Genomic DNA, 10,852 nt, shown 5'->3' on the forward strand with positions numbered 1-10,852 from the left:
ATAAATTTTTGTTGACATAGAAGTGCCATGTATTTAGTTATTTATGTTTTTTAAAGTATTTTTGTACAATTTCCCTTATATCTAAATTATATGTTTCAATATATACACACTTGAATTTTTGAGTTTGACAAGGCATTGTCAGTTAACGCTTTTATTCTTTAGGCGTGGTTGTTGTTTCCCATTTCCCCTCCCGGTTTTCCCGTGTGTTTTCCCCCACTCGCCTGGTTGCCAGACGACCCGATGTGAAACCAAGTAACCTCCACTACCAGACAAAAACAGCTACTCGTAGCTTGGAGACGCCATGTCGCCTGCAAACCGGCGGTGCCTACTTGCAGAACGCGGACGAGTCGACGCGTAGTGAGCGGAGTCGGCCAGGCGGCCACTGCTTAAGCTAATGCTAACGCCGCGGTCCGTTTAAAGAGAATGATGGCTCGATGCTAGCGATGCTACTGTACTGTTGTACTGGGCCCCTTGCATATTAAAACAATGAAAATGAAGACCACCAACGAGGGGAACGAAGGTACAGTCGCTGTTTGTTAACCTTGTTTCCCCTTACACAAAGAAATATTCAAAATTCTAACTTGCAGACAAAGGTACGAAACAATTTGTGTGACGTCAGAAACAAATTAGTGACGCCATGTTCCCCACCTTTTCCCCGGTACGGAGCGTTTCACAGTGACGTCACACGCTATTCCTGGTGGCCGAAATTTTCTCCTTGTCGAAAAAAAAATCGAAAAACTAAACCCTTACCTAATGCAAAGTGGTTGTGAAAACAGGGGAAATGTCTTGAGTGAGGATTTTGGTCGCCATCTCCTCAAAGAGCTGTCACATAAGGTCACTTGCCGAGGAGTCAAAACTCAGACTGTAATTTACATTTCAATGGGTACTTGATTTAAACTAAAACTGATTCCCCTCGGAGTAAATTGGGTAGTCTAACCTCCAAGATGAGAAATATTTGTCAATTTTTCAGTTCAGGGTCAGTGGTAGACACTTATATTCCGCCACTGCTGTCTATTTTTAATCAGTTTACCCACTGAAATGTAAATAACAGCCATGAAGCATTGTTACCACACGCAGCATCATTTCTTTATTGCACATATTCAAACTACTCAAGACTTCCCATACCATACTGGCCCGTGACTCACCACAACCGCGTAAATTCTATTTGGCACTGAAGCATGTACTTTTCCTTTCAGACTTCCACCTGCCAGCACAATAACATTTACAACTCTGTTTGAGTTGTCGGAGTTCAGAGCTCTTTTCACGGACTTTGAAAATGTCATCGTGTCACCTGTGACCGGCTCCGTTGCCTTTCCATGTTACCTGCAGCGAAAGTGATGTGGTGACGACCGGTGACGTGAGGCTCATCGTCCCCATTGTCACGCTGCTTGTCTCCGGCAGCCCACCCCTCATGTCTACAGTCCACTCCGGCGCCACCGCAGGCTGACATGTCCTCCTAACGCGCACCCTCGTCGGCCGCCATCATGTCAGCGGGGGCGAGTGACGTCCCAACAGACGAAGACTTCGAGGTGCTGGTGAGTTCCACTACTCCCATAACAACAACATTATGTTCCCATGTGACATTGTACTCATACTCGGTTGAAATTGCGTATTCAACCAAACCACATCACAAAACAAAAGTCTGCTGTGTTAACGCTAACGCGTAATGCGAAACTCCGTAGACAGGCTCGTGAGACATGCATCGACATTGTAAACTCTTGATATTCAAACACAAACGATGCAGCAACACAATGAGAGAGGCTATATTAAAGTAAGTGTGTAGAGTTACAAACACTGGATTATCCAATTCAAATAGAGATGATTGGGATGTGTGTCCAGTTTGGTTTGTTCGTTTTTTTTCTGGTCTTATTGCCATATTGCCGCACCATTGAACATACCCACCAAAATGACGCTAATGCTAATGCGCTTTTTCTCTACATGCGATTCAGCCCAACAATGGCTTCTCGTACTCCGGTGATTATTCGAAAAAGGTACAGCACGTCACTCACGTTCTAATTTCTCTTTATATGTCAACGTGTCTTTTCAATTCATACACGTTTCTGTTTTTCTCAGACACCAAAGAAGAAAGCGGGCAAGCCTCCGCCTTCTCTCAGTGAGCGCGCTTCCACAACTCCTCCCCCTCTATAGTAGGATGTCAACAGACTCTTGAGTAAATGTCACGCTTTTCCACGCAGGATCCCCATACCTCTCCAGCATGAACGTGAACTCCAGGAAAGCGGCCATGTCGGCCTGGAAGCTGCCGCGGACGTCGCTCTGTGACACGCCTGGCGGGGAAACGTACTCTGCTCGCTTCACGTCCCTCAGCAACCACCACGGTGCGTGTTCAAAACACCGGCGCGGCGCGCCCATCTCACCTTTTGGGAAATGTGACCAGCGCAACTTTTTTTGCGCCTTCACGCGAGTTCAATATGTTGAAGTATTTACAATTGTCTTTCTTTCATGTTCTTTTATGATTTTTTTGGTTTGTTTGTTTGTTTTTGTTTTTCAGATCAGCGATCTGAGTGGGACATGACGGCAGAGTTTCCCAGACACACTTTGCCCACCAGGAAACATCATCACTCGGTGCCCAATGGTAAGTGGGGGGCCTTGCTTGGGAAGCGCCGGCGGACGGCCTCGCGAGTGAAGCGCCTCCGTCCGTCCGTCATTGTTGTCCCGGCTTTGTTGCAGTTGCCAGAGACAAGGAGGAAATGCATAATGAGATCACGCTGCTCAAGAAGGTAAAGCTCCCATTTTTAACGTGGCATTTGAACGAGCTCGATCGCATCGCGCGGCAAAAGAAAAGAAAGGACAAGGACAAGTGGCAGGAGCACCGTCACGTGTTAAAAGTCCGTCTTTTGAGCGCTTCAGAGCCGTGACGGAAGACGAAAGAGTCCATTTGGACTCTGTCCAATAATTGAGTTTCTCGAACATTTTTTTGCGTGCGTCTCATGTCATTTTGTCCCCATTGACGGTGCGCAGAGTCTCCATGAGCAGAAGTCTGACAATCAGAAGATGAAAGTCAAGCTTCGGCGTCTGGAGGAGGACAACGCCAAAAGAGAGAAGCAGCTGGAGGAGCTCCTGGATCCCACCAATGTGATTGCATCTGGAGGGGCGGGGCGTAGGGGGGCGCTTTTTGCCCCACGTAACCCGCGTCACGCTTGGGGAGGGCGACTTACAGCGCTTTTGTTGTTCCGTGCGCAAGACGAGTCTTATCTGACCATGGACGACTTTGCTTAGATTTACCGTCGTCTTCTTTTAACCTGATCAACTTCAACAGGAATGTCGCGAGCTTTATTGTTAGCTGCGCAACCTGCGATGAATTTCAAGTCATCTTACGTTACCCTCTGCAACTTTTAGGGGCATCCACGATGGCCGTAGATTTACCTACGCAGGTTTTGGGAGATTGGCAAGAAGATATCTTTTTAGAACACGCACCACTTTGGTGGGATTTATGGTCGTCTTATTTTACTCGCCGCAACCTCTTGTGGATTTACGGTGGGAGTCTTTTTTTTTTTTTTTTTTAAACAAAGCAATTTTTGTGGGATTTAGTCTTATTTTCACCGCTGCAATTTTAGGGGGAGTCTTTTGAACAATTCTTTTTTTTTTTTCCCATTGCAAAGAGACTGCATAGGTTGCGCAACTTTAACACGTCTCCCTCCGCAGAGGTCCGAGTACATTCGCAGCCTTGTGGACAAGAAGCACGAGGGCAGCGTCGTAAGTTGCAAGCTTTTTTTTTTTTTTTGTGTGTTTGTGTGTCAGATGAATTCAAAACCAAGACTGCGTCCACACACGCAGGTGGTGAACGGACTGAAGCAGAGAATCCTCAAGCTGGAGCAGCAGTGCAGAGAGAAGGAGAACGCCATCGGGTAGCCACCCTCGGTACTCGGTATTTCTGCACTTTCGGATGATCGGAATGAAAAAAATGTTCACCTTTTATACCCCAGGAACCTTCAGAGTGAGTTGAGGGCCACCAACCTGCAGGAGATGAAGATGACTGTGAAGAACTATTTTGAGGAGGTGAACGCAAATGGCCTTGGTCACACACACAAAGGGGACAAAAGTATCGGGACTCGTTCACGCATCAGTTGGACACGCCTCTTCATCCTTTCAGATCCAGAGACTGAAGTTGCTTCTGGAAGCTTCAGAGAAAAGGTTTGCTCGCTCTCCTTCAAGCTCGCTTTTGGTTTCCGTCGGCCGTCGTGACGAGCGTGCGATAAGCTATGACTTGGCGAGACAAAAATACAACCAAAATGGCTCACGCTCAGGTGCTCGGAGGGGAGGAAAGTGCCGCGATGTGCTGCCCAACGAAAATCAGAGACGAATTAACTCCATAATCAATTAATTAATCAATAAATAAATAAATACAATTTAAAAATGATTCATGCTAATGTTTTTTTTTTTGGGATTATTATTTTTTTTGTATTACATAATCATAAATAGGCCATAGAAACTGCTTTAAGAATTTCACTCAAGTGGTGAACATTTTGTTGAAACAGACATCACTAATGGGGATTTTTTTTTTTTTTTTTTCTCATGTTCTGCACGGCCAGTCACTCGACTGTTGGTTGGTTTGTTTTTGTTGACGCTACCGCCGCGCCTGTCGCGGTAATAGGATGCCGCCCGATTTCCTGTGAAATAGCAATGGGACGCCATCTCCTGAAATTCTTCCAAGTGCGCTACAGACAGTCGAACCCGCTGACAACGTGCTCTCGAAACACGGGCCAAATCCAGATGCGATAACCGTAGTTTGTCGTAACCGTTGCCAGTAAAATGGCCGCCAACTACGATCCATATCATACAGTTTGACCATTTATACATGTATGAACACGGAAGACAGTACAAACATGTCAGTTCCAAACCCCTGCACACAGAAAAAGTGCCACGCCCCAATCCTCCTTCAATCGGCGCCATGACTTTACGGATGACTGTCGAAATCGTCGACTTTTGCCAATTCGTAGTCTCGGCTGAGACGCCCATTCGAAAGTGAGGGACAATTTCAGCTTTCACAGACAGCCAGATTTGCTTCCGTTCAGACGTGTTTTCGGACCGCGGGCTCGGGACCGCGCCGCGTCTCAGGGTCGAGCAGTAGCGTTACTAAGCAACGGAAGGGCCTCCCGCGCCATACGTTTTGTTCACAAGCTAGGTCGCGGCGGCGGTTAGCTTCCCATGCTACGTCGTGTTCTTGCGTGGGGAAAATCTGGTTGTTCTAATGACGTTGACGTTCCAAAAGTGTTCATCGTAACCCAAATCGGCAAATGGAAAATGAACGACGTGAAATCGAGACTTTGAAATGTGAACGCTGTAGCGGTGAAAATGTTAGCGGGCTCCTTTGAAATGCCGCTCGACTGGAGAAAACATTCATGAATCAATGAATTCAATGGAAACGTCTTCTTTGCCGCCCCCCGTTTTTTTTTTCACGCCCTTGCAGTGGCATCTCCGAGAGTAAAGTTTTCCGCAGGCAGCAGAAGGCGCTGAGCTCCACCGTGCTGCGTCTATCCGAGGACCTGAAACAGCTGCAGCTGGACAACGCCGCGCTCCGCGAGGAGATGAACACGGACAGCCCCGTCGCCGGCATCAAAGGTTGCCTGCCGCTCACTCAACGCTTCCTTCCGACTGTCCGTGCGCAAAATGCACGCCGGGCTACGTCAATCCGCTCCGCTCTACAATTAGCGATTCTGCTTTTCATTCAGTTCAAAGAGAGTTTTCTCTTGGGTCGAATATTAGATGAGTCGTATTTTTTAAAACAGGGTTCAGTTCTTAAAACGTGAATCATTTAATGTAATCACATCAATACAATGCACGTTAAAAGACGAAAACACGAAGAGGAGTTTTTCTCATCATCATTCCAGTTTGTAAATCTATTTAGATTTAATCAAACAATGTCCAAAAAACAAACAAACAAACAAACAAACCCCAACTCGGTATGACATCATTCTATTGCACAGGCGTCAAACTTAAGGCCCGGGGGCTGGATCTGGCCGGCAAAAGCAGCATTAGTGGATTGACGTCGTGTTTTCCGTGAAAATGCTGAACTTGCAAATTGTCCATCCATCCATCCATCCATCTTCTACTGCCTATCCGGGGCCGGGTCGCGGGGGGCAGCGGCTTTAGCAGGGAAGCCCAGACTTCTCTCCCCCTAGCTACTTCTTCGAGCTCTCCCCAGGGGATCCCGAGGCGTTCCCAGGCCAGCTGGGTGACATTTGTCTTCCTTTTTACAAATCTTGAGAGATTTCATGTATTTGTTGTTCCTGCTCCCCCTTTAAGACCAACGCAAGATGTGAACAGTTTTGACTGATGCCTCAGAACTAGTTTTGCGCCCGTTTTGTCATCCCGAGGAAACCGTGACTACGATGTGGCCCATTGCGTCAGTCTTCATGAAAATTGCTGTGTATCTCGCAGGGTACAAAGAGTGGAGCAAATACCGACTCTTGAGGAGGCTGCTGGAAATGGAAAAGGTGAGTTCAAACTAATTTTTACAAAATACGCGACCTAAGCAAGCGACTAAGCAAAGAGTGACAAGAGTCTTCGCGGGCACCGCAATTCAGCGCCCGATCTCGGCGCAATCTTTCGCTTTGTCGAGGAACCTCCCGCGTGTATCGAACCCTTCACTTCACTCCACGAGGTAACATCATTGCGCCCAAAATGGAAGTTGCCTCCGAAAATCCATTTCGAAAATTCATTTGCGATTCCAATACTTTTATTTTCTTGAAGAGGACTGAGCCGAGAGGTCGGATGGCCCTCGGCGCGCTCTCTTGATCTGTAACCGCCGCTTGAAGCTGAAACGTAACTTTGCTTGCGTTGCGTGTGACGTTGACATCGCACGTGTCTGTCCAATCAGAGACTGGAAGAGAGAAACGCCCTCAAAGCAAGGAATCGATTGGAGCCCGCGCCCGCTCCCGTCGTGCACCGGGAGGCTCAGACCGTGCCGCCTAAGCTCCTTGACCTGGCGGTCCAGACGCCGCCCGCGGACACGGCGGATGCCCGCACGGAGACCGCCGAGGAGGACGACGTGGCGAACTTGCGAGGGCGTGTGGAGCGGCTGGAGGCGGAGCGGTTGCGGCTGCGCGAGGCCCTGACCGGTCAAGAGTGAGCGACTTGGCCGGCGCCGGCGTCTCGCCGCTTGTCGGCCGCGTTGAAAGCGCCGCATGTTTCTCTTTGCAGAGAGGACGCGAAACAGACGAGGACGCGGCAGCAAGAAGAGCGGGAAGACGCTCGACGGCAGCACGAGTATGTCGACTGCGCGACGGCCGTTTTGCACACGTGTCACGTGAGCCTTTCTTAAGACACCCGCGCAGTCTACTGTTACTCTCAAAGCTGTCGCGTCACGATCTCAAATCACGAGACTAACCTGTGCGTCGGCGGCGGCCGCAGCGACAAAGTCGGAGAGTTGAAGACGGAAAAGGAAGAGCTGGAAAAACGACTGGAACGCTGGCGAGCCGAGCAGACCAGCGAGCGGGAATTGGAGCGACGGCGGCACGGGTACGTCGTTGGGTGTCCGCCTCTCTTGTGGCGGCGGCTCGCCCGACATTCTGAAAGTTGGCTTTGCGCAGGGAGGAAGTCCAACAGCTGACGAGCCAAAGCGAAAAAGAGGCCGACCGATGGCGACACCGGCTGGAAAAAGAGCGACAGCAGCACGAGTATGTTTGACGTTGGACACGCACCAGCGTCTGAATGGACGGTTTCGAGGGCGACATATCGCGCCACACATGGTTCGTAACGGCTCATGTTGGGTCTTTGGAGCGTCGGAAATCGTACCGAGCGAATCTTCGCTGAGCTCAGTATTTCTGAAATGACGGCCCTGCGAAATGTTGTTGGCTCAATTCCGTAACGACTGACCCACCGCGCCAAATATTTCTGCGCCCCCGACTTGTCGGCTCGGCTGGCCCAACACCCGCGCGGTCCGACGCATGATCGTGCCAAAGCTGAAAGGTAAGCGGAGCCGCATATGACCACAAAAATGTGTCCAAAGAGTGTCACAAAGACACGAGTAGAACGCCAAACAGGTGTGACTCAAAAAGGACACCATGTCTCCTTTGGAGGAACGCTCTGACATCATATGAGCTTCTTGGCGTGATCCAGTGGCTTTGTTCCCGTTGGCATTTGTCAGACAGGAGCTGAGGCGGCTGAGGACACTGGTCCAGACTCTGGAGGAGAAAAACGATCGGCGCGATGAGGACCGGGTCGCAGAACAATGTGATGAGGCGGACGACGACGACGGTGGTGAAGAAGAGAAAGAGGGACATGAACAGCCAAAGGCAGATTTGGAGACCTGCACAGTCGAGAGGAAGACCCAAAGTGAGGTATGAAACCTGATTGCTGAATGTTGCTGTGCAGGAAGTGACTCCGTTGTCCCATAAAGGATGATTTCTTGACGTCAGATCGTGTCTTTTTCGAACATCTGACGACATACGATGAAGAATGATGATGTGCTCCCCAAGGACTGCGCCGCGGCAATTTGGCGCGATGCGGGAAATTGTCCCATTAACAGTCCCGACATCGGGAGCCTGACGCTCGCAACACGTTTGCTCTTGCGGTGCCTCCCATGAGCTTCAAAAACTAGTCGGCGGGTTCCACAGCCTTCTCGATTCGAGCTCCAGTCCTCTTCAGGGGCCCGCCTACTCACGGAAGACGACTACCCCCTGTCGAAATGTCTCAGTCTCCGCTTTAGACTGATTTCTACACACTTGCATTTGGTCAAACGACACTGTGTATGCTCGTGTCTTCCCCTGCCCTGCCTAGCACCCTATGTCTTGATTTCTGGCCTGTTTTACTGCCGCTTCTCCTCTATTTTTTGTTTGTTTGGTGGCGTGCCGTAAGAGTTTTCAACCCGACAAAATGTGCATTAGCTCACCTCACTCAAGGTTTGTAAATACTGATCTGGACTTAGTCTTCTGACTTTTGATTAATTCAGTGATTAGAAAATCTCTCTCTCTCACGTAACATATAATCAACCGTACTTGTCTCACTTGCACGTGATGGACTTAGACTTTTGATTAATTCAGTGATTATAAAATCTCTCTCTCTCTCACGGAACATATAATCAACCGTACTTGTCTCACTTGCACGTGATAAAATGTCCTCTTCAGGCCGGGGATTCCACCACTTCACCGGACAGAGGAGTCTTGGACGAGACCTCCTTGGTCAGCATCCAGGCCGCGTTCAGGGGCCACCTGGCTCGCACGCATCACCTTGCATGCAGGTGAAACGCCCGCCTGCGCTCTCATTCACGCCGCTTACGTTGCCAGTCAACAACTCAAGTCTTGCGCGTGTGTGCAAACAGTTTGCCAAGGGAAGCGACATCAGAGTCGGAAGACCCCACAACCGCCGCGGCCGCGAAAACAAGGTTGGACGAGGAAGCGCCGCGGCCCGTCCCCACGACTCACAAATCACCGACGCCCTCCAAAGGTTAGAGCGGCTGCGGGCAAATGCAAACGGACCTTCGGACGTCCGTGTGAGGAGGCACATTCATCTGTTCCAAGGTCTCTCGCCTCCTGTTAACACACTAACTTTAGAATCGGACTCTAAAAGTAAATATTTAAGTGCCAGTCGATAAAGGCGTTGTAATGGCACAGGTACGCATCTAATCTCCATCCAACAAACCCACAACAGGTCGATACAGTTTGTTTGCTTAGAAGTACAACTTGGCGCAACGCGTCCAAACGACACACTTCCTGTATTGCTCACGTGATTTTTTTTTTCCCAGGCGATACACGCGCCACTACGGCATTTCACACTTGCGCACTGGGCACAGTGCTGACACACCAGTGTCGTTCGTGCCATCACTATTACGATAGCCACCAAAGCGAGACCAACCAAAAACACTTGCAAGAGGCAAGGATAAATGAAAAAAACAGAAATGGCTTGTCGTGAAAGGACAAGAATGAGCCTAAACGAGTCGAATACTAACCGTGACTTGGAGTACAACAAAAAAACTACATAAAAAAAGCAAATGCAAAACATGCTGAGAGAAAAGTCGTGAGCAAGGTTGAATAATCCGACAGCAGCAGTCGTCACGCGGCGTGGCTTTTTCAAGGCTGTAGGTAACAGGACCAGATCCGTGTCAGGTGTGGCTCGTGAGGGAACGCCCACTCTCCAACTGGAGTCCGAAGAAACAAAGCCAACAAAACGGGATAATCACACGCAGAAGTGAACGTCAACTCACGAAACCTCCCCTTTATACTTGGTGTACATATGTCAGCCGCAAAAAGAACACGTCACGACTTTTATGAAGCACTTTAAGTCAGGCTCCCTTGCGAGATGTACATTTTTGTAAAACCTCCGCTCCATCACAAGATATTTCGGTTTAGTTTTTGAAATATATACAGTATATATTTTGTTGTCATATTGCAGTTTCTGAATGACTACTGAACTTAATCGGGTAACCTGTTGAAAAACAACAACCACATACTGTATACGGAAAAAACGGGCTGTTGCGTTTGCCTGTCCCGTCGCCCAGCCCCGCCTCGTCGCAATCCCGCTCTGTTCACGGTGGCCCTGATGGGAGCTGCCCTGAACTTGCCTTCCGTTTGTCAACCCGGTTCGTCTGTGACGCAGATCCGGACACGGGTGACGACGCCTATTCGGAGGACTCGGACGATTCTGACGACATCATCGTGGCTGAGTCGTACCCTCGGAGAAGCAGAGAGGCCAGGATCTTGTGACCGCAAAGGGACGATGGGCATGGAAAACCTCACTGCGGAATATCATGGCGTGTTTCCGCACCGTGAATTTCTCTGTGAACTTACCGTCAGCAGGGAGACCCCGTCGCCCCCGCCACCAAAAGTGCCTTCTCGTACGGAGCGAGTTGTGCCGGAAAAATGTTATGATGAGCCTTAGTGATGTTTGATTAGAA

The 10,852-nt window shown here is 49.3% G+C and overlaps 1 protein-coding gene across 4 annotated transcripts; it reads left to right on the forward strand.

Moving 5' to 3' along the window:
- Window positions 1–173: 173 nt before the first annotated feature.
- iqce (IQ motif containing E) lies at window positions 174–10,846 on the forward strand. Of its 4 annotated transcripts, none has more exons than XM_019862206.1 (22): window positions 174–520; window positions 1,330–1,535; window positions 1,950–1,991; window positions 2,074–2,113; window positions 2,196–2,336; window positions 2,510–2,593; window positions 2,689–2,738; window positions 2,980–3,093; window positions 3,664–3,714; window positions 3,796–3,866; window positions 3,945–4,017; window positions 4,112–4,152; window positions 5,429–5,580; window positions 6,400–6,455; window positions 6,839–7,086; window positions 7,162–7,227; window positions 7,372–7,479; window positions 7,551–7,637; window positions 8,108–8,300; window positions 9,087–9,199; window positions 9,290–9,405; window positions 10,555–10,846. In XM_019862206.1, the coding sequence occupies exons 2-22, from the start codon at window positions 1,485–1,487 to the stop codon at window positions 10,659–10,661; spliced, it is 2,004 nt and encodes a 667-aa protein (XP_019717765.1). In that variant the 5' UTR covers window positions 174–520; window positions 1,330–1,484; the 3' UTR covers window positions 10,662–10,846. The 4 variants fall into 4 exon arrangements, with proteins under 4 accessions (XP_019717765.1, XP_019717763.1, XP_019717764.1 ...); XM_019862204.1 differs by having other exon boundaries at window positions 175–520; window positions 9,281–9,405; XM_019862205.1 differs by having other exon boundaries at window positions 175–520; window positions 1,402–1,535; window positions 9,281–9,405.
- Window positions 10,847–10,852: the final 6 nt, after the last annotated feature.

The sequence above is a fragment of the Hippocampus comes genome, unplaced genomic scaffold, assembly GCF_001891065.2.
Source record: "Hippocampus comes isolate QL1 unplaced genomic scaffold, H_comes_QL1_v1.1 scaffold7, whole genome shotgun sequence".
Classification (NCBI taxonomy): domain Eukaryota; kingdom Metazoa; phylum Chordata; class Actinopteri; order Syngnathiformes; family Syngnathidae; genus Hippocampus; species Hippocampus comes.

Bases quoted from the DNA above. Each gene is read 5' to 3' on its own strand.
- iqce (XM_019862204.1), top strand. From the start codon at position 1,485: ATGTCAGCGGGGGCGAGTGACGTCCCAACAGACGAAGACTTCGAGGTG. The intron at 5,581-6,399 runs GTTGCCTGCCGC...TGTATCTCGCAG, and splicing joins CCCCGTCGCCGGCATCAAAG to GGTACAAAGAGTGGAGCAAA. The intron at 9,406-10,554 runs GTTAGAGCGGCT...TCTGTGACGCAG, and splicing joins ATCACCGACGCCCTCCAAAG to ATCCGGACACGGGTGACGAC.